Genomic DNA, 23,621 nt, shown 5'->3' on the forward strand with positions numbered 1-23,621 from the left:
GGAGGAGAGGAGATGGGCAGGTCATCTAGGCAGGGGTAGGGAGCCATAGCTGAGTGGGGGGAAAGAGAAAGGGGTGGATAAAACACCTGGATAAGATAGTTTGTGACTGGTATTGGAAGACTACACAGTAACTAACACAGGAAGACTTTAAAAGGGAGTTTGGGAATCAAAGTAAAACTTGAATGTTCAACGGTGAAGAGATTAAGAAAGCAAATTGGAATTTACAGCCTGAAATTTTTTAAAAGCTACTACACCTTCTTTCCCCACACCTTACAAAACTGAAATTACGGAAAAAATTTTTGGCTTTAATCCTTGTCAGAAGGGCTTGATAGCAATAATTTATGATTTAATTATGAAAATTTGTTCAGAACCATTGGACAAAATTAAGAATGAATGGGAGTGAACTCCAGACATCTTTACCCACAGAGACTTGGAAGAAAATTCTTCATTTAGTTAATACATCTTCAATGTGTGTCAGACACTCTTTGATACAGTTTAAGGTAGTTCACAGGACCCATATGTCAAAAGATAAACTAGCTCGTTTTTATCACCATATAAATCCTATACGTGACAGATGTAAATCGAATGTGGCTTCTTTGACACATACGTTTTGGTCCTGTCCTCTTTTGGAAAAATATTGGAAAGATATTTTTAACATTATTTCAAATGTATTGAAGATTGATTTACAACCTCATCCTATCACTGCAATTTTTGGATTACCAAGGATTGAGTCTGGCCATTTATCTGCCTCCGCTAACCGTATGATTGCCTTTGTTACATTAATGGCCAAACGATCCATTTTGCTTAAATGGAAGGATCCAATACCCCCTACTACTTTTCAATGGTTCTCTCAAACTATATCATGTTTAAACTTGGAAAAAATTAGGAGTGGTACTGTTGATCCTTCGCTTAAATTTGAGGAAGTTTAGAGTCCATTTACTCAATATTTTCACATGATGTAGACCCCCTTATAATAACCTTTCAATTTAGAGGAACTGAGTTGACGACATAATATTGCTCTGTTTCTATTGAGAAATTTTAGTCCACTTTTTTTTTGTTTGTTTTTTTTGATTTTTTTTCTTTAGCTTAGTTTGGTTTGATATATTGTTTATAATTTTTCTTATTGATCTGGGGATTTTTTTCCCTCTCATATTTTATAATAAATCTTTTTCTTTTATATTATATTCATTCACTAACAGATCGTTGGATCTACATATTTTTATACTTTATTGTTCTTTGTGATTATCCATGTCATGATAGTTTTCCTGATCTTTGTATTACATGAATAAACATTGATATATTAATCTGTATTAATTTGAAAACTAATAAAAAGATTGAAAAAGAAAGGAATATACAGCCCATGTGGGAGAGCCTTGTCATCTCAGAGTATTTTACCATTACTGTTGGGAGTTTGACGGAACTGCAGGAGATGTAATTCCTGCCATTTTACCTTCTCACTTCCTGATCTTTGAGCTTCAAACAATTCGTGTAGAGAAGAGATTTGCTTGCACTTCTTCCAACTTCATGCATGGATGAGGTCCCTCATCACAAATTTGCCCCTCATCAGATGCCGCAGAGCAACACACATCACTCCGTACAGTGGATAAGTGGGAACTGAAACAGGAGCTGAGGCCTGGGGCTGATCAGCCCTGATCATACAGAACTTGGGGCAGGCCTGCAGGGGCCAGGAGGCCTATTCCTGTTCCTATTTTCCTGTGATCTTGTGACCATCTCTTTCAATGCACTGTGTGGTGAAATGGTCTGTATGGACAGTATGCAAGACAAGTTTTTCACTGTACCTCAGGACAAGTGACAATAATAAACCAATACCAATTCTTCAGCTTTTGGACAGAGGGCACTTCCCGGATGTGACACCAATCATGAGGCATGAAGGGCAATGGGCTTATTTGATCACAGCTCAGGCTCAAGTTATGTTAAGATTCAGCATGGACACAATGGGCCGAAGGGCCTGCTTCTGTGTTGTACAGCTGCGGGAGAAGGTAAAAGTCGAGCTAAAAGCTGGGATCCAGACACAACAGAACGCCTTTGGTTTGAAGTATTGATCATCCAAACATCGGAACCTGCATTTGAAGCCAGGATGGTGTTACGGACTCAGTGAAAGTCCCTTTAAGATAGAGAGTGTGTGTGTATGTGTGTGTGGGGCGTGCTTACGTCAATAGAAGATAAAGGACGTAATGACATTGTTGAAGAAGTAAGAAGCAGAAAGAGAGAGAGAGAAGGGAGAGAGACACCAGCCTGCTTGTTTTTCTCTATCGATGGATGAGAAACAATAACTGTGTTTGCCACTGAAATCCATGTATGGAAGTTGGAAGTAATCCGGTGGAGTTCACTTTGTTGCTGACCTGTAGAAGGAAACAGGTATTTGTGTGTGGACGACCACGATTCGGATGCTTTTCGGGGTGAGGAAGTCACTACCGAGTAAACACTGAAGTGTCGTTTGGGTTCCATCGTGGAACATTTGGATTTCGTATGTACTCTCTCTATGTTTTTCTACATCTACATCTTATCTTCAGACAACGGTGGTTGTTGAAGAAGCCCTTGCTCATGTTTCACCTTATGGCTTGCGGAACTGAACTTTAAGAACCATTCCGGAACTGGGAGTTTTGGACTTTGTCACACACACACACGAAGAGTTTCGTTTTGGGGTTAACGTTCGAGGTTTAACATTCTTGAATTCTAACATACTAACATTTTTTTAACTTTTATTTTACGTATTATCATAAGTAGTGATTAATAAAATAGTTTTTAACACTGAATCATGCTCAGTGTGTTTCTTTTGTTGCTGGTTTGTGACAAAATTGGGGGCTCGTCCGGGATAGTTCCCAAGGTTAACGAGTGTCGTCTGGGATTGTACCCCAGATTGACGAGATTTGTTCGAGATTCAATCCAAAGATTTTTGAGGGAGGTCTGATAAATTCTTTTTAATTGGCTTGTGTGTGTGGAAACCAGCAGCAATGGATATTAAGGCATTTTTGGAGTCACCAACCCAAAAGGGATTGGAGGTGGCGAAAAAGGATGATTTGATAAAGATTGCTACAAGGTTAAACCTTACAGAAGTAAAGCAGTCTATGAGAAAGGCAGATATTCAGAGACTGATAGCTGGCCATTATGTGGAAAAGAAGGTGTTTGAGAAGGAAGTGTTAAAACAGTTTCCTGGCAGTGAAATAGCAATTTCTGAGGCACAGGTGCAGCTGGCAAAGATAGAGGCTGAACGAGAGCAAAATAAATTAGAAGCTGAACGAGAGCAAAAGAAATTAGATGCCGAACAAAAGAGATTAGAGGCTGAACGAGAGCAAACCCAGTTAAAGATAGAGGCCGAACAAAAGCTAACTCAGATGAAGATAGAGGCTGATCTAGCAATGAAGCAGATGGAATTGAAGAGGATGGAGCTGGATAACGAGGAGAAAAAGAGGCAGCATGAGTTACAAATGAAGCGTAGGAGTTCGGAATCTGATTCTGATGATGGTTTTTCAGCCAGCAGGGAGGTTCGATTAGTCCCTCCGTTTGAAGAAGATCAGGTTGATCAGTATTTCCAACATTTTGAAAAGGTTGCTGTGAGTTCAAACTGGCCAAGGAAAGGATGGGCTCTTATGGTACAGAGTGTGATTAAAGGTAAAGCTCAAAAAGCTTATTCTGCTTTGTCTGTTGAGGATGCAGCTGATTATACCAAGGTAGAACAAGCTATTTTGAAGGCCTATGAATTGGTCCCTGAGGCTTATAGACAAAAATTCAGAGACTTGAGGAAATCTGCAGATCAGACTTATATGGAATTTGCCAATGGAAAGAGAATATGTTTTGAACGATGGTGCCTGGCTAAAAATGTAGATGGGGATTACGATAAATTGACAGAATTGATACTGGTGGAAGACTTTAAAAGATGTGTTCCAGCTGAATTAACAACATATTTAAATGAAAAGGCAGTGGAAACTTTACAAGAAACTGCTAGGTTGGCAGATGATTATGCTTTAACCCATAAATCCAAATGGGGACAACCTAAAACCTTTCAAAAGAGTTACAAAGACAATCCAGGTAAACCGGAGATTAAATTGGGAGGTAATCAAAAAGGAAAGGATGAAAAGAAGCCAGGGCTGGAGAAACCTGTTGAGCGTACTTGTTATTACTGTAGGAAACCTGGCCACGTGATATCTAATTGTGCCCTTTTGAAGAAAAAGAAGGAAGCTGGGCCCAATGCTTGTTTTCAGGCAATTAAAAATCAAAAAGGTTCAGGAGATGCTGTTAAAGATCAGTCCTTGCAAGAGGCAAAAGCGGAAAAGTTGGAGGAGGTGAGAAAAGAATTCCGTTCGTATGTATCAGAGGGTTTTGTTTCACTGAATGATGAGTCACCCCAGGTGCCAGTGAAAATTCTTAGAGATACTGGGGCTAGTCAATCTCTCTTGCTGGACAGTGTTTTAAATTTTGGTGAAGAAAGTGACACTGGTGAAGTAAATCTAGTACGAGGCGTTACAGGTGAGACCATGTCTGTCCCTTTTCACAGGGTGATTTTAAAGTCAAAGTTCGTAGAAGGACCAGTCGAGATAGGGATAAGACCTAGTTTGCCAGTGGAAGGAGTTTCTTTGTTATTGGGAAATGACCTTGCAAATGGAGAAAGTGATCCTGTGGTACGGTTAACAACCAAACCAAGGATTGATGAGTCTGAGGATGATTCAGATGTTTACCCATCATGTGCGGTGACTCGAGCTAGAGCTAAAGAATTAGCCAAGACAGACAGTCCGGTGCAGTCTGATGTAGTTCCTTGTGACAGTCCTAAACAGGAAGAAAATTTTGATGCCTTATCTGAGACTTTTCTGTCTTCACTGGAGGATCAACATCCTTATAGTGAGCCTGAATTTAAAGATTTGTTTTTGTCGAGGAAGGATTTTATGGTGGAACAGACAAAGGACCCTGAATTGACAGAATTGAAAGAAAAAGCTCTCTCATGTGAGGAGATTGAAAAAGTGCCAATTGGATATTATGTCAAAAATGGAGTGTTAATGAGGAAATGGAGACCTCCTCATGTTCCTGTTAATGAGGAATGGGAAGTTATTCATCAGGTTGTTGTTCCAAAAGTTTATAGGGATGAGATTTTAAACCTGGCCCATAGTATGCCTTTGGGTGGTCATTTTGGTGTGAATAAAACTGTAGGGAAGATCTTGAAACAATTCTATTGGCCTGGTTTGAGAAAAGATGTGGTGATGTTTTGTCAAACCTGCCACACATGTCAGATGGTAGGTAAACCAAATCAAAAACCCCCTGTGGCTCCTTTGAAACCAATTCCTGCTTTTGGTGAACCCTTTTCGAAGGTGATTGTGGACTGTGTTGGCCCCTTACCAAAGTCTAAGACTGGAAATCAGTATTTGTGAACCATCATGTGTGCCACTTCTAGATTTCCAGAGGCAATACCCCTTAGAAATATTAAGGCCAAGACGGTGTCAAAGGCTCTTGTAAAATTTTTTACCTTGTTTGGTTTGCCAAAGAAATCCAATCTGATCAAGGTAGTAATTTTATGTCAAAAATTTTTCAACAAATAGTCTATGAGCTGGGAGCAAAGCAGATTGTATCATCTGCATATCACCCAGAATCTCAAGGAGCTCTGGAGAGATTTCATTCTACTCTCAAAAATATGCTGAAGACTTATTGCTTTGAAAACACCAAGGATTGGGACGAAGGTATCCATTTACTTTTGTTTGCCGTTAGAGAATCGATCCAGGAGTCAATCGGATTTAGTCCGTTTGAGCTTGTGTTTGGACATAGGGTGAGAGGACCTTTGGAGTTGTTAAGAGAGCAATGGGTTAATGAGGAAGTTCACTTGAGTCTGTTGGACTATGTCCAAAAATTTAAAACTCGGTTGGAGAGAGTCTGCCAGCTAGCGAGAGAGAATCTGAAAACAAGCCAGATAAGAATGAAGACATATTTTGATAGACGTGCTCGGCCTAGGACATTCGCAGTGGGGCAAAAGGTATTGGTATTTTTCCCTAGCCAAAATAATCCCTTGCAAGCTCGTTTTTCTGGACCCTATGTTATTGAATCTCGAGTGACTGATCTAACATATATAATCAAAACACCAGATAGACGCAAGAAAACACAACTCTGTCATGTAAACATGCTAAAACCTTATTATGAGAGGGATTCAGTTGTGGCCTTGGTGGATGGTGAAAAGGTTGTTTCTAGAATGCCTGATGTTGATGTTGAGGAAGGCCAATTTAGACCAAATATTGTTCCATCGAAACTAAAAAACCAAAATATCCTGGAGAACCTTGAAACGAAGTTGGACCATTTACAAGTTTCACAAAAACAACAGATGAGAGAATTAATTTTAAAATTTAAAAATCTGTTCCCAGATGTTCCAAACAGAACATCGATAATTACCCATGATGTTGATGTTGGGGATGCAAAACCAATCAAACAACACCCATATCGAATGAATGTGGAAAAAAGTAAACTTGTTGATCAGGAAATAAAATACATGTTGGAAAATGATATTATTAGACATTCTACTTCAAATTGGAGTTCGCCCTGTGTTATTGTACCTAAACCTGATGGAACTGTTAGATTTTGCACAGATTACAGGAAAGTGAATGCTGTAACAAAGTCAGATGCTTACCCTATTCCTAGAGTGGATGATTGCATAGACAGAGTGGGAAAGGCAAAATTTCTTACAAAGATTGACCTATTAAAAGGGTACTGGTGTGTTCCATTAACAGATAGAGGAAGGGAGATTTCAGCCTTTGTAACCCCTTCTGGATTGTATGAATACAATGTTTTGCCATTTGGAATGAAAAATGCTCCGGCAACATTTCAAAGAATGATTAATTCAGTGATTCATGGGTTAAAACATACAGATGCCTACATTGACGACTTAGTGACTGGGAATGATACTTGGGAAGATCACATCTCTGCGTTAGAAAGGTTGTTTGAAAGACTTTCCAAGGCTAACCTTACAGTTAACTTGGCTAAAAGTGAATTTGGCCATGCCACTGTGACGTATCTTGGTTATGTTGTAGGTCAAGGCAAGCAAGCTCCTGTTCAGGCAAAAGTTCAAGCAATATCTGAGTTCCCTATTCCCACAGGTACGAGGACTGTTAGAAGATTTTTGGGAATGGTTGGATATTATCGAAAATTTTGTAAAAATTTTGCTGATATTGCTCTTCCCCTAACTAATCTTCAGAAGAAGGGAGTAAAGTTTGTTTGGACAGATTCTTGTCAAGAAGCATTTGAGAAGCTGAAAGCCATTTTATGCTACCATCCTGTGCTCAGAACACCTGACTTTGAAAAGCCATTTTCATTAGCAGTAGATGCCAGTGATGAAGCTGCAGGAGCTGTGTTGTTGCAGAAGGGTGACCTTGATGATATTGACCATCCTGTAGCTTACTTTTCAAAGAAATTTAATGAGCATCAAAAGAATTATTCCACCATAGAGAAAGAATTACTGTCGCTTGTTTTAGCCTTGCAACATTTCAGTGTATATGTTTGCACCGCTCAGAAACCATTGACTGTGTATACAGATCATAACCCATTGGTGTTTCTGAGCCGAGTCAAAAACAAGAACAGAAGGCTGTTAAACTGGAGTTTAATTTTGCAAGAGTTTGATCTCATGATAACTCACATTAAAGGCAAAGATAATGTGATTGCTGATTGTCTTTCCCGATGTTAAATGGGAAACATGTATCTGTACTAATCTGATAGTCTGTAGTTGTGTAGCATGATAATTATTAACATTACTAACTGTATGCGCGGTTAAAATTTTCTTGGAAAAATTTTTTTTTTAGGTGGGAGGTGTTACGGACTCAGTGAAAGTCCCTTTAAGATAGAGAGTGTGTGTGTATGTGTGTGTGGGGCGTGCTTACATCAATAGAAGATAAAGGACGTAATGACGTTGTTGAAGAAGTAAGAAGAAGAAGAAAGAGAGAGAGAGAAGGGAGAGAGACACCAGCCTGCTTGTTTTTCTCTATCGATGGATGAGAAACAATAACTGTGTTTGCCACTGAAATCCATGTATGGAAGTTGGAAGTAATCCGGTGGAGTTCACTTTGTTGCTGACCTGTAGAAGGAAACAGGTATTTGTGTGTGGACGACCACGATTCGGATGCTTTTCGGGGTGAGGAAGTCACTACCGAGTAAACACTGAAGTGTCGTTTGGGTTCCATCGTGGAACATTTGGATTTCGTATGTACTCTCTCTATGTTTTTCTACATCTACATCTTATCTTCAGACAACGGTGGTTGTTGAAGAAGCCCTTGCTCATGTTTCACCTTATGGCTTGCGGAACTGAACTTTAAGAACCATTCCGGAACTGGGAGTTTTGGACTTTGTCACACACACACACACGAAGAGTTTAGTTTTGGGGTTAATGTTCGAGGTTTAACATTCTTGAATTCTAACATACTAACATTTTTTTTAACTTTTATTTTACGTATTATCATAAGTAGTGATTAATAAAATAGTTTTTAACACTGAATCATGCTCAGTGTGTTTCTTTTGTTGCTGGTTTGTGACAATGGCAATATAACACATCTTGCTCATCTACTCAGTTTCATTACTCTATGAAATAGCATCAAGCAATAAAGGCCAACATAATATTTGCCTTCTGAATGGTGCTGCCTACTTGACCAATGTACTGTAACTGCATGTTAATAGAACAATACAGCACAGGAACAGGCCCTTCGGCACAACAACATGGGCTGAAGGGCCTGTCCCTGTGCTGTACCGTTCGATGTTCTACACCTGTGTCAACCATGGTGCCAATCCAAACTAATCCCATCAACTGAGCATGGTCCACATCCCTCCATTGCCGGCCTATCTAAATGCCTCTTACACATTGCTATTGTATCTGCGTCCACCATCTTCCCTGGCAGCCCGTTCCAGACGTCAACCAGTCTCTGTGTAAAAAACCCGCTCAGCACACCTCCTCTAAACTTTTCCCCTCTCACCTTAAAGCTGTCCCCTCTAGTATTTGACATTTCCATCCTAGGAAAGAGACTCTATGTACCCAGTCTACGCCCCTCATAATTTTATATACTTCTACTGGGTCTCCCCTCAGCCTCCGACGCTCCAGAGAAAGCAACACAAGCTTGTCCAACCTCACCTTATAGTTAACTTTCAATGATTTGTGTACAATGACACCCAGCTACCTCTGAGCACAAATACCTTTCAATCTCTCACCACATGTCAGCGCCAGCTCCCGGACTAATATCCCCAGCATTGTGGCATTAATTACACTGAGCTAACTCCTCACGCCCAACATCAGACTCCAGATACTCTGAGCTCTATCACAGCAAGGGATTTCCATGCAGGAAGAGGAAATGTTTCAGGGATGTTCTTGACAGTGTGCCTAGCTTGGGAGGTAGTCCGCTCCTTCTACTGTTTCTGCTAGGCTTTTGTGGACGTCTGCTGAAGAGATGCGAGGTTCTCAGTGCCTTCCATTATGCTCTTTCATTTTGGTTGTTCCTGGGTCAGAGATTCCCAGCAGTCGATTGGTGAGGGTGTTACATTTCCTCAAGCGCACCTCCTACCACAGTCTGTGGATCACACATCAGCTACCTCAGAAATCATGGATCCAACATCAACCACCTCACAAAGCACTGAACCAGAGTGGAAGCAAGTCATCCAAAGTCCTAACAGATTACTGTGAACTGCTTCCTTATATTAAATCTCCTATATAAACACAGAACAGTAGAGCACAGGAACAGGCTCTGAGGCCCATGATGTTGTGCCAAAATATTTCAGCTAATGATGCCGAATTAAACGAATCCCTTCTGCCTGCACGTGGTCCACATCCCTCCATTCCCTGCACATTCATGTGCCTAACTAAGAGCCTCTTAAACACTTCTATCCGGTCTGCCTCCACCACCACCCCTGGCAGTGCATTCCAGGCACCCACCACTCTGTGTAAAAAAAGACTTGCCCCACACATTTCCTTTGAACTTATCTCCTCTCACCTTAAATGCTTGCCCTCTAGTATTAAGACATTTCGACTGTGGGAGAAAGATACTGGCTGTCTACCCAATCTATGCCCCTCATAACTTTATAAACTTCTATCAGGTCTCCCCTCAGCCTCCGCCGCACCAGAGAAAAGAGCCCAAGTTTGTCCAACCTCTCCTTATGGCTCATGCCCTCTAATCCAGGCAGCATCCTGGTGAACCTCTTCTGCACCCTCTCCAAAGCCTCCACACCCTTCCTGTAATGGGGCGACCAGAATTGAATGCGGCCTAACCAGAGTTGTATAAAGCCGCAACATAATCTTGAACTCAGTGCCTCAACTAATAAAGGCAAGCGTGCCGTACGCCTTCTTTACCGCCCTATCAACTTGTGCGGCCAGCAGTTGCTGCATTTCATTAACTGTTTCGACTACAAAATTCCTCCGTAGTTAATCCATTCCTGTTGGTCAGCTGGGTAGCACCGAGTGACCCATGCAAGGTCCACAGGGACAAGAATGTAGCGCTGGATGGCCTTATCTCAATCCAGAAATGGAAAGGGGACGCACACTAGCAGAAAAAAATTATTCCTTTTATTGGTACCTTTAGCCTGGAGAGAGGTGGTAGTGGTTGAGGGCAAGGGTTCCTGCAACACCGAAGGGAGTTTAAATATCACAAATCTCTCGTATCCCTCAATGGTCGGAGCCAACATCACAAACTCTGTCCAGTCTCACTCAAGCATCAGGTCCAAAGCAGCAATAAGAGTTCAGGGTCGAGCTGTAATGGACATATAAAACACACTGGGATTTTTCTATAGCTCTCTGTGGATAGCTGGGTATTCTAAGAAAAAACCTGGCTTCACAAAGAGACAGCAGCAATATCGTTGCCACGACAGGACAGGAGGTGTCTGCTTCCCAGCAATTACACCGAAAACCAACCCCATTCGGAGTCCACAGAACCTAAATTGTCAACAGTTTCTCTTGTCTTTGCAGATGGTCAGTGATTTTCGCACAGAGCAGGATCGAACACAGCTGGGCTCGGTCTCTGGTCCTTCAGGAAACGCGGGCTGCAGACAGTGCAGCGGAGCCAAGAGTCAAGGCTGTGCACCAGCTGCCGCAGACACTGGGGGTCCCAGGGCTACGGGAGAAGACATGACTGGCGATCCGGCGAGAGGGCCCAAGGGTTGTGAGGTGGGCATCGAGATCATACCTAGAGGAGGGGAGGGAGGTGGAAGGAAGCAGAAAAACAGCCAGTAAGGAGTGTAAGTGACATGCAATGATACTCCCACTTCCCACAAAGAATCAGTGGTTATGTTGCCAGAACCAGAGGGCTCGAGTTACAAGGAGCGATTGGACAGGCTGGGACTTTTTTCCCTGGACCGAAGGAGGCTGAGGGGTGACCTTACAGAGGTTTATAAAATCATGAGGGGCATAGATAAGGCAAATACACAGTCTTTTTCCCAGGGTATGGGACTCTAAAACTAGAGGGCATAGACTTAAGGTGAGAGGGGAAAGATTTGAAGGTGACCTGAGGGGCAACTTTTTTCCCCACACAGAGGGTAGTGGGGATATGGAACGAGCTGCTAGAGGAAGCGGTAGAGGTGGGTACAATTATGTTTGAAAGACATTTGGACAGGTTCATGGATAGGAAAGGCCAAATGTAGGCAAATGGGATAGGCACCTTGGTCAGCACGTACATTGGGCTGAAGGGCCTGTTTCTATGCTGTATAACTCTATGAATCTATGTTTAGTCCACACTGGATCTATCTCAGAGCAATCCAGCTGGTCCTACTTAGCGTGACGCTTTACAGCACCAGCGACCTGGGTTCAATTCCGGCCGCTGTCTGTAAGGAGTCCATACGTTCTCCCCGTGTCTGCGTGGGTTTCCTCCGGGTGCTCCGGTTTCCTCCCACGTTCCAAAGACGTACGGGTTAGGAAGTTGTGGGTGTGCTATGTTGGCGCCGGAAGCGTGGTGACACTTGCGGGCTGCCCCCAGAACACTCTACGCAAAAGATGCAGCTCACTGTGAGTTTCCATGTACCTGTGACTAATGAAGATCTGATATAGGTCCCATCTGAACACTGCAATTGAATCTGCCTCCACCACCACCCATGGCAGTTCATTCCAGACACCAACCACTCTCTACGTAAACAAAGGTCACTTTTGGGGCTTTAGCTAATCACCTTCATTGTGTCCCCCCTGTGGCTGACCACCCTCCCAATGGGAAAAATTTCTGTCTATCTATATTCTTCACGATTTTAAATGCCTCTACCAGATCCCCTCACAACCTCTTCTGTTCCAAGGAGAACGGCCCTTGCCTCTCCAATCTATCTGCAGAACTGTCCCTCATCCCTGGAATCATTTCAGCAAATCTCTTCTGGACTCTATCCAAAGCCTTACAACTTTCCTATGGTGCGCTGCTTGGAATCCAGCTTAAGGTTTGTCATGAATTTCATGCTTGTAAGAAGAGAATTAAATTTTCTACAAGTGATATTCGATTCCTCCTCAGTATGTGCAAAAGTGTGGATAGAAAAGTAGCTTCTGAAACGGATTGTTGTATCTGCTTGTCCTGGCTGGATGTTAGATAATTGGTCAGCCTTGTACAGCACTGTACGCATCGTGGCATTTCCTTCCCTCTCCCTCCCCCCACCCTGCTATCTGCTTACTTAAGATATTTACAAGCTGTGTGGATAGATTGGCTGCCTGATAACAGCGGAAAACATGTTTTACTGCAAAGCATGCTGTCTCTGTTTTTAAGCTGCATCTGAGCCAAAAGGTCTTGAGATAAGAAGGTACCAACTGGTACCATGGAATAGTACCAGGATAAGGGTTTTTAAGGGTATAAAAAGGGCAGAGGTACCCTCACTTTAGGCTGGAGTGGTGACCAGACTTGAGGGGCAGACTTAGAGAGGGGGAGGGAGAGGGGGACCAAGCGGGAATAACAGAAGCAGCTGTCGGACACATGGGGTTCCCTTCGGCAGTGTGTAGATCAGTTCACTGAGTGGTTGGTAAGTATCTTTCTGTAGTTTTTTTGAAGTGGTTAATAAGTAGATCTTATAGAACCATAGAAAACTACAGCACAGAAAACAGGCCATTCGGCCCTTCTAGTCTGTGCCGAAACATTATTCTGCTAGTCCCATTTACCTGCCCCCAGCCCATACCCCTCCAGACCTCTCTCGTCCATGTATCTATCCAATTTACTCTTAAAAGTTAAGAACAAGCCCGCATATACCACATCAGATGGCAGCCCATTCCACACTCCCACCACTCTTTGAGTGAAGAAGTTCCCTCTAATGTTCCCCCTAAACCTTTCCCCTTTCACCCTAAAGCCATGTCCTCTCGTACTTATCTCTCCTAATCTAGGTGGAAAGAGCCTATTTGCATTAACTGTCTATGTCCCTCATCATTTTGTATCATATCTCCCCTCATTCTTCTCCGTTCCAAGGAATAAAGTCCTAACAAGCTCAATCTTTCCCTGTAACTCAACTCCGGAAGATCCGGCAACATTCTAGTAAATCTCCTCTGCACTCTGTCAATCTTACTGACATCCTTCCTGTAGTTCGGCAACCAGAACTGCACACAATATTCTAAATTTGGTCTTACCAATGACTTATACAACCTCACCAAAACATTCCAACTCCTATACAATATTTTGATTTATAAATGCCAGGATGCCAAAAGCCTTTTTTACAACCCTGTCTACCTATCTTATATAATTCTAATAAAGTAGTTTTTGTAACCTTTAATGCGCGTATCGTTGCCTCCTTTGTTTGCAAATACCTCTTGCTGCTGAATCAGAAGAACAAGGAAGGAGTTTTAAAATATCTTCATTACAAATTGGCGTAGCTGGCAGGATTCAGCACAATGTTTCGCAAACGAAAGGAGGTACCCATAGGTGGGACTGAGTTCAGGGGAGCAGGGTGGACGGACAACACCCATGGTTTTGGAGTAGTGGCCAATACATCGCTCTCCCACGTGTTGGAGATCCAAGATGGAACGCAGTAGTGGTGACCTCCTGGGTGTGGCAAGGTAGGGTTCCCCACACGAAAGTAGAATGAGAATATGGCCTTATGGATCTTGCTGTGCGCCTGGAAAAAGGTGCATGACATGTAACAGGCAGCAGGGCAATGAGTGGCCAACCTTACTGAGAAAGTGGTAAACCTGAACAACAAAATGTCACTTTGACTGAATCGGCTAAGTCAGCCCACGAGCGGGTCAATAAGGCTGAAACCCAGCAAACCTCCCGAGCCTGTAAACTAATGGAAGTGTGGCAAGAAGATTGGGCATGGCTGAGGGACCAGGATCCGTCAGAGTAAGGACACTCACGGCCAAGGGTTGGGATCCCGATAGCTGGGGATGGCAATACATGGTGCGACCCCAACGCTTCGCACGGTGACAGTCCCGAGGATCCCCCACTGAGGGATGAGCGGAACCTACACGAGAACTTGACAGTACAGACTCGTCCGGTAACGGTCCATAAGACAATGATCCGGGGCGATGAACACACAACTCAAGAACAGAGGGATCTTGGGGTCCACGTCCATAGATCCCTCAAGGTTGCCGCGCAGGTTGATAGGGTTGTTAAGGCGGCGTATGGTGTGTTGGCCTTCACTAGTCGGGGTATTGAGTTCAAGAGCCACGAGGTGATGTTGCAGCTCTATAGAATTCTGGTCAGACCACACTTGCAGTATTGTGTTCAGTTCTGGTCGCCTCATTATAGAAAGGATGTGGAAGCTTTAGAGATGGTGTAGTGGAGATTTACCAGGATGTTGCCTGGATTGGGGAGCATGTCTTATGAGGATAGGTTGAGTGAACTAGGGCTTTTCTCTTTGGAGAGGAGGAGGAGGATGAGAGGTGACTTGAAAGAGGTGTACAAGATGATAAGAGGCATAGATCGAGTGGACAGTCAGAGACTTTTTCCCAGGGCAACAATGTCTAACACGAGGGGACATAATTTTAAAGTGATTGGAGGAAGGTATAAGGGGGATGTCAGGGGTAAGTTTTTTTTTACACAGAGAGTGGTGGGTGCATGGAACGCACTGCCGGCAGAGGTTGTGGGAGCAGGTACATTAGGGACATTTAAGAGACTCTTAGACAGACACATGAATGAGAGAAAAATGGAGGGCTATGTGGGAGGGAAGGGTTAGATACATCTTAGAGCAGGAAAAAATGTCGGCACAACATTGTGGGCCGAAGGGCCTGTACTGTGCTGTAGTGTTCAATGTTCTAAGAAGAAACAATGACTAGGGTGTGGAAGGCCGAGTAAAAGGGGACCATGCGGGTCTTAAGTACTTTACCTCATGGTTGTGGGATATGGGTGCTGGCACAGTGTTTCAGACCACAGGGGAGACTAATGACTCTCTCTCTCTCTCTCCCCATACAAAGTAGTATTAATTACCAGAAGGAAAGTGAGAATGATGAACCTAAGGATTTGTTCACACGAGTCCAACGTGCGGTACTGAGGGTTTACCCCTCTGTGGCAGACTGGAAGCCACAGGACACACCTCGGCGTACCACAGGCGATGGAATCGTGGCACTTCGATGTATGGCCAAGCATACTGGGACCTACCGGAAATTAAGGTGGGATGGTTCCAATGAGGAGCCACTGAGTCACGGACACATGAACAGATTGGTTCAACGTGCACCCGCCAACATGTTGGCTGTCTTATTACCACAAGTGGGACAACCTTTGAGGGAGGCACTTGACAGGATGGGGGGACTGAAGCAGCTTGATGATAGAAAAGTGAAAGTCAGAGCTCTGAGGTCAAAGGGAAGTACAGGAGGCAGTCAGGGTGATGTAGTCGGTAACCCCTGGTCAGCTCACAGGAAATGTTTCTGGCTCTCAAGGGCAAGAGTGGAAAAGGCAGTAATCAATGGTATTCCAACAGGAGCCATGTATGCCTTATGGGAACATCACTGTGCTGGTAAGAAAGTTAAGTTTAGTGTCCCTCCCGTGGAAGGACAGTTCATGACCCAGGCTGAGGTGGAGAGAATGGTTGACAACAGGGTCACTGGGACTGATTCAGTGTGGCCCGGTGCTCCTCAGCCTCTTGCACAGGGTCCTCAGGCAGTTAGAATGATAAAGCCTCTCCACCAGGGGACCCGAGACATCACCCTACGGTGGAGAGACGGGAATAAGCAAAGAGTTAATACTCTGTTAGTCACAGGTGCTGAACACTTGGTTATAAGTGGGAACCCTGACCAGCACTGGGGGCCCTGGTGCAGGTAGAGGGGTTAAGGGCATCTATTATAAAGGCACAAGAAACAACAGTCCGACTGGCTACTGGGGAGGGGTCGCCGATGGAAGCCTGAGTACTGATAGCTGCGTTACCCGAAAACTGAGGTGAATGTGCAGCAGGGACAAGCAGTGCAGACTAAACTGGGAAAACTCACATTTGGCATTCCAAAGGCAACTGCTTTACTGGGATTAGCGAAGTGAGAGCCTCTCATGACACCACCCCTAAGTGCCGTGGTCTGTGTGAAGCAGTATCGGTACCAGGAGGACACTCAGAGGTCTCAGACACTGTAGCGGAGTTGTTAAGACAAGGTGTGATCAGGCACACAACAGTATAACAGTCCTGTTTGGCCAGTGAGGAAATCAGAAGGCAGCTGGAGGGTGACAGTGGATTATCACCAGCTAAATAAACTCACCCCTCCATTAGCTGCCTGCTGTCCCAGACATAGGGACTTGAGTGGAACGAATGTCACAGGGAGGCAAGAAGTGGTACACTGTAACAGATCTGGCCAACGTAGTCTCCTCCATTCCTCTGTCGCCAGAGTCACAGGATCAATCTGCCTTCACATGGGAAGGCAGGCAGTACACCAGGTTGCCTCAGGGGTATGTACACAGTCCTACCCTGTGTCACGGAATGATAGCCCGGGACCTCGATGCATGTACACTTTCTCCTGATATACAGGTAGCCCACTATATCGACAACATCTTGCTAAGAGGACCCACCGAACAGGGGGCAGCCAAAGCCCTAGACGTGCCGGTCAGCCACATGAGGGACAGAGGATGGGTGGTTAATCCACAGAAGGTAGAGGGACTGAGTCAGACTCCATTTTCTGGGTATCCAATGGGTCTCAGGAAATCAAGTGATCCTGGATGAATTACAAGACATCTGTCCTGCTACAACCTCTAAAGGAACTAGGAAAAGGGCATCTTTTGAATGGAGCTTAGAGCAACAACAAGCGTTCTGGGCTGCCGAGGAAGCACTGGCTCAGGCCCTGCCGCTGGCCTCTCATTTACCTGGGCTGCTGTTTGAGTTACAGGTATCTGTACACCACACCACTGGATGGAGTTTATGGCAGAAACAAAATGGAGTGAACACCAGGGTTCTGGTTGTCCTGTATCCTGCCCGATGCAGCTGAACGATATACGCCCTTCGAAAGACAATTTCTCACCTGCTACTGGGAACTGCTAGCCTGCTATTGGGCATCAGTGGAGACAGAAGCCTCCACAGAGGGGAGCCAGGTCACCATGAGACCTGACCTCCCCATTATAGAACCATACAGCACAAAACAGGCCCTTCGGCCCACCATGATGTGGGTGTTCGCGGAGGGCTCCACTAACAGGGCGGGGAGGGCACAGCCAGCCTCTATCGTGAAGTGGAACATTGCAGAACAAGCAAGGGTCCAGAGGGGGTCAGTAAATTACACAAACGTGTAGCCCACGCACCTGTGAATGAGTGCTCAGTGACCATCAACCCTCCCATCCCAGTGCTTCCCTCTCCTGTTATGTGGGACATGCCATACGAACAGCTGCCCAAGACAGACGCCACGCCTGGTTCACAGACGGCTCCAGCCACTGGACAGCCGGTGTTTGGGGGTGGAGAGCTGCTGCTCTGAACCCAGTCACAGGAACAGTTCTGCAGCAGCAGGGAGAGGGTGGTTCCAGCCAGCCAGCTGAACGGGTGGCGGTCACCCTGTCACTGCAGCACGGAACACATCAGCTGCACAGACACACATGGTCTGGGCAGTGGTGAGCGGGATGGCCGTGTGGACAACAGGACGGCAGGGAGGAACTGGGAGACACAGGGAAAGCCCTGTGGGGACAGGCACTCTGGGAACACACCTGGGAGGCAGCCCAATGAATCAAGATCACTGTTTTCTGTGTAGACTCCCACCAGAAAGACTCCTCTCTGTGCACCATCTTTAATAATGGAGTGGACCAGCTAGACCAGGTATACCAGGTTAACACCCCCGAATCCCGTGAGATGGGAAAATAGGCACATAACATGGCTGGCCATCTGGGAGTGCATGGTACCACTGAATGGGCTAAACAACGAGGTGTACGGTTACCGGTGGACATGATTGAGGAAGTTGTCACTGCATGTGATGTTTGCCAGCAGGTTAAGAGCAGAGCTCTCCCTATAAGACCAGCTGCCCACATTAAAAGAGGAACTTAAAAGGGGAACTGGCCCAGCCCAGGTATGGCAGATCAATTACACTGGGCCCCTGCCACAGCAGCAATGGTTCAAATACTTGCTCACTATGGTTGGCACCTATTCAGGTTTTCTGATGGTAATTCCCTGTACAAAAGCTGGTCAGGACCAGACTCTGAAGGGACTGCAGAAGTCAATCAGTTGTTATGGGGACCCACAAGAAATACAATCGGATAATGGATCTCATTTTGCTGGACAAGCCGTGAAACACTGGGCTGCCAGTGAGGGCATTTATTGGGTGTATCACATACCCTATACCCCCAAGCATCAGGGCTGATTGAGGGGATGAATGGACTTTTGAAGCAACAAATCCATCTGTTAACACTGACCCACACCCTACAGGGGTGGCTGACTGTACTAACTCAAGCCTTGTACAACCTCAATAACAGACCTATAAGGATCACCTATAACTAGCATGACCAAGTGTACCCCAGAACCCGAGGAAGAAGCAGGCACTGCAGAGGGGGCTCCCAGAGCAGGTGGGAGAGTATGGGTTCGCCAAATTCTCTGGCTTGCAAGGGGCAGATTGTGGCAAATGGAGACAGTAGCCCTCACTGGGTATCAGTACAAGGGAAGGACAGTTTGGTGTGTTTGAACAGGGAGAAACTGACAAAATGAGAGTAATCTCAATATTTCTGAAAGCTATTTCTGAAACAGATGCTGTGTTTTCTTTCTGGTGGAATGAGGGTGATGGAACTAATCTTATCAATGCATGGACCCTCCTTTGGGGGAGAGCACTGTCTGTACATGCTGGAAGAACACACAGGGATCTCACCCCAACATCAAAGAGGAAACATCCTCCTATGTGATAACCCTCCAGCACGCAACTTGCTAATAATGGTAATATTAGTTGTGCTTGTAGTGATGTTTATTTTAGCTTGCTGCCTTTGTTACCCACATGGAACTTTCATTATGATAATTCCCAGTTTAAACATAATTGATTTGTAGTGTTTTATTCTTTTCTTTTCATTATAATGAGGAATCAAGGGGTGGAATGTAAGGACAGAATTAAATTTTCTACAAGTGATATTTGACTCCTCCTCAGTACGTGCAGAAGTGTGGATGGAAAAGAAGCTTCTGAAACGGATTGTTGTATCTGCTTGTCCTGGCTGGATGTTAAATAATTGGTCAGCCTTGTACTGCACTGTACGCATCGTGGCATTTCCTTCCCTCTCCCTCCCCTCTCCTGCTATGTGCTTACTAAAGATATTTACAAGCCGTGTGGACAAATTGGCTGCCTGGTGGACAACATGTCTTACTCCAAAACATGCTGTCTCTGTTTTTAAATCGTGTCTAGGCGGAAAGGTCACAAGAGATAAGAAGGTACCACCTGGTACTGTGGAATAGTAGCAGGAGAAAGGGGTTTAAGGGAACAAAGGGGGCAGAGGTACCCTTGCTTTAGGCTGGGAGGGGGAGGGGGACAACAGTGGAGGCAGCTGCCGGACACCTGGGTTCCCCTCGATACTGTGTACATCAGTTCACTGAGTGGTTGATAAGTATTCTTTGTATTCTATCCTTCTGTAGTTTTTCTTGAAGTGGTTAATTAGTTCTTATATAATTCCAATAGTTTTTGTAACTTTTAACATGCGTATAATTGCCTCCTTTGCAAATACCTCTTGCTGCTGAATCAATGAAGGAATTTTAAAATATTTTCGTTACAGAATCAGAATCAGGTTTATTATCACTGACGTGTCATGAAACTTGTTGTTTTGCGGCAGCAGTACAGTGCAAGACATAAAAATTACAAGTTACAAAACTAAATAAATAGTGCAAAAGAGGAATAATGAGGTAGTGTTCATGGGTTCAATGCTCTTGTATTGATTGACTATTTATTAAACTCAGGATCCCCTGGATCTTTAAAATATTTTCAACCTGCGCCACTTTCAAGAAACAATGCACATGTACCCAGATCTCTCTGTACTTACACCAATTTCAAACTTCTGCTCTCTAGTTTATAATCACCCCTTCTCATTCTTCTACCCGAAGTGTAAAACTTCATACTTCTCGCATTAAACTTCATCTGCCATTTACCTGCCCATTCCCCAGCCTGTCACTATCTCCTTGAAGTCCAACACTGTCCTCCTCACTCTACCTCCAGCTTTTGTCATCTGCAAATTTGGAAACTGCTGCTGCTGAGCTCATTAATATAGGCATAGATATTGCCAAATGACTCCCAGTTCTATCCGATTACAGTTTCAAGAACATTCCCCACCACCAACATTAAACTGACTGCACTGCAATTACTGAGTTTAAGCCTTAGGTGATAAGAAGGTGCTTTATAAGGGGAACTCGTGTCTAACTAACAGTTACAATTGTGAGTGGGACTTGACTGAATAAATGGAGAGAAAGTGTTTCCGCAGACAGGAGTGTTTACACATCCAAGAGAGAAATTTATTTTAAATGCATTGAGTTGTGACCTGGAAGCTGCTGTCTGAAAAGACAAGGGAAGCAGATCCAATGGGAACTTTCAAAAGACATACTGGGTGAATACTGGAAGGAGAGAAATCCATAGTGCTTAAGGGCAAAGAGCAGGGCATTGGGACTAATTACAAGATGCTTTTACAATGGGCTGAATGGACCAGTTCTGTCCCATATTACTGGTTACCTGCTTGGCACAAGGCCGTATACTCGGAATGATGAATGAGGGAGCCAGGTTATTCTGTGGGCCTGGACCTGCATTTCACCTCATCATTCTGACACCATCAACAATCACCTGTAACCTCTTACAGCAGCCTGCTTACCTGACATCAGGCTGGCAGAGCTGACGGGGGTCGTGTTAGAGGGCAAAGTCCCTGTGGAGCCTGTCCACACTTGGTCTTTCACCACTGGATCTGTGGAGAGACAAGTCAACATTTAATCCACAGTAAACACACTATCCTTTCCTATCCACTTGGAACAGTTGGAGGCATCGGAATCTGCTCCACCCCTTGCATCTGAACTCTTATCTCTGTGTCTCCTGACAGAATTTTGCGACAAACCCAGTTTTAAGATTGTTTTGCGAAGGTTAAGGGGCACAGTGCAGCATTGATAGTGTGAGGGATTGCTTCCTGATGTGACTAATCCAAATACAAAAGCAAAACCAGGATACCTTCAATTCACTTCATGAGTAGCAGACACAATCTGCAGGCCAATAAGGTATCACATTCCACATATGGTCTTCTCTCTGGAGGGCAATGGGAGCACGCCCTCCACACCTCACAGTGAGCTGCCAGTCTGAGGCACTACTTACTTAGACCTGATAGAAGTTTGTAAAATTATGAGGCATAGACAGGGTAGACAGTCAGTCTTCTTCCCAGGGTACTTATGCCAAATTCTAGAGGACATACCAAGGTGAGAGGAGAAAGTTTAAAGGAGATGTGTGGGGCAAGTGCTTTTTATCTATTTATTTATTTTACACAGAGTGGTGGGTGTCTGGAATGGGCTGCCAGAAGTAATGCTGGAAGCAGATACGAAAGCAGTGTTTAAGAGGCTTTCAGACAGACACATGAACAGGCAGGGAATGGAGGGATATGGACCATTTGCAGGCAGAAGAAAGTCAGTTTAATTTGGCATCATGTCTGGCACAAATATTGTGGGCAGAAGGGCCTGTTCACGTGCTGTAATGTTCTATCAGTAGGGATACATGGAGCCATCAGCCTTCATCCAGAGAAGGTGGGTTTAAGCAGTAACCCACTGCCAACAACAAAATCCATGTACTCAGAGGGATGGTACCAAGGGAGTCATGGGGAGGGTGCAAGGATTCACCAGAGCGTTGGCAAGGCTGGAGAATTGTAGCTGTAAGGTGAGATAAAATGGTGTTGGAATAGAGGACACTGAGGGGAGACTTAACTGGGGCATATAATGTGATTAAAGACCTAGACTGAGTAGATAGAAGGAACCTATCTCCCTTCGCAGAGTAGATTACAGCAAAGATAAAAAAAAATGATTTGCAGAGGAGATTTACCAGGATGTTGTCTGGATTGGAGAGCATGTCTTATGAGGATAGGTTGAGTGAGCTGGGGCTTTTCGCTTTGGAGAGAAGGAGGAGGATGAGAGGTGACCTGATAGAGGTGTACAAGATGATAAGAGGCATAGATCGAGTGGACAGTCAGAGACTTTTTCCCAGGGGGACAATGGCTAACACGAGGGGACATAATTTTAAGGTGATTGGAGGAAGGTATAAGGGGGATGTCAGGGGTAAGTTTTTTTTCCCCCCACACAGAGAGTGGTGGGTGCATGGAACGCACTGCCGGCAGAGGTTGTGGGGGCAGATACAGTTGGACATTTAAGTGACTCTTAGATAGACACAAGAATGAGAGAAAAATAGGGAGCTATGTGGGAGGGAAGGGTTAGATAGATCTTGGAGCAGGGTAAAATGTTGGCACAACACTGTGGGCCGAAGGGACTGTACTGTGCTGTAGTGTTCTATATTCTATAAGGAAAAGTATTTCCACAACCAGCTACCACCCACCCACCACCCCCCCCACCTGCCAAACTACCGAGGGAGCTGGGAGTCTGGAAGTCGGTGGCTGAAGGGTGAGAGGCAGGAAATCTCACCACATTGAATCAGTACCTGGCTGCACACTAAAAGAGCCATGACTGCTGGGCTATGGACCCAATGCAGGAAGACCATCAGATAGACGAGAATTAGGCCATTTGGCCCATCAGTCTGCTCCGCCATTCAATCATGACTGATTTGTTTAACCCCATTCTTCCACCTTCTCCCTGTAACCCTTAACCCCCCCTCACCAATCAAGAACCTATCAATCTCTGCCTTAGATACACCCAATGACTTGGTCTCCACTGCCCTCTGTGGCAACGAATTCCACAGATTCACCACCCTCTGGCTGAAGAAATTCTTCCTCATCTCAGTTCTACAGGGACGTCCCTTTATTCTGAGGCTGTGCCCTTGGATCCTGGACTCTCCCACTGATGGAAACATCCTCTCCACATCCACTCTATCCTGGCCTCCAGGAACATCCAGGAAGGTGGGATCAGGTTGGGTGGCTCATAACTGACTGACACAGACACAATAATCCAAATGTCAGTCTTGTGTATTGTAAATTTTCTCCAATTCTACTTATCATATAGGACAACAGCAGGAGCTGCTGCTGGGGTTTGGCAGTAGAGATCAGCTCTGATTCTCCCTCAACATATAATTTGTTTTCTAACTCGATGGTGAGGCCGCACCTGGAGTGTTGTGTACAGTTTTGGTCACCCTGTTACGGGAAAGACATTGTCAAGCTGGAGAGGGTGCACAAGAGATT

The 23,621-nt window shown here is 44.7% G+C and overlaps 1 protein-coding gene across 2 annotated transcripts in view; it reads right to left on the reverse strand.

Annotated features, from left to right (window-relative positions):
• Positions 1 to 8,668: 8,668 nt before the first annotated feature.
• The window catches only part of zgc:86598 (STKc_CK2_alpha domain-containing protein), a 64,021-nt gene continuing 49,068 nt past the window's right edge, over positions 8,669 to 23,621 (reverse strand). For both annotated transcript variants that reach the window (XM_052015977.1, XM_052015979.1), the window contains 2 exons: positions 21,117 to 21,206; positions 8,669 to 11,141 (listed from right to left, as the gene is read on the reverse strand). In XM_052015977.1, coding sequence (XP_051871937.1) covers positions 11,026 to 11,141; positions 21,117 to 21,206 — 206 coding nt within the window. In that variant the 3' untranslated portion in view covers positions 8,669 to 11,025. The remainder of the gene's footprint in view (positions 11,142 to 21,116; positions 21,207 to 23,621) is intronic.

Source organism: Pristis pectinata, chromosome 5, assembly GCF_009764475.1.
Source record: "Pristis pectinata isolate sPriPec2 chromosome 5, sPriPec2.1.pri, whole genome shotgun sequence".
Classification (NCBI taxonomy): domain Eukaryota; kingdom Metazoa; phylum Chordata; class Chondrichthyes; order Rhinopristiformes; family Pristidae; genus Pristis; species Pristis pectinata.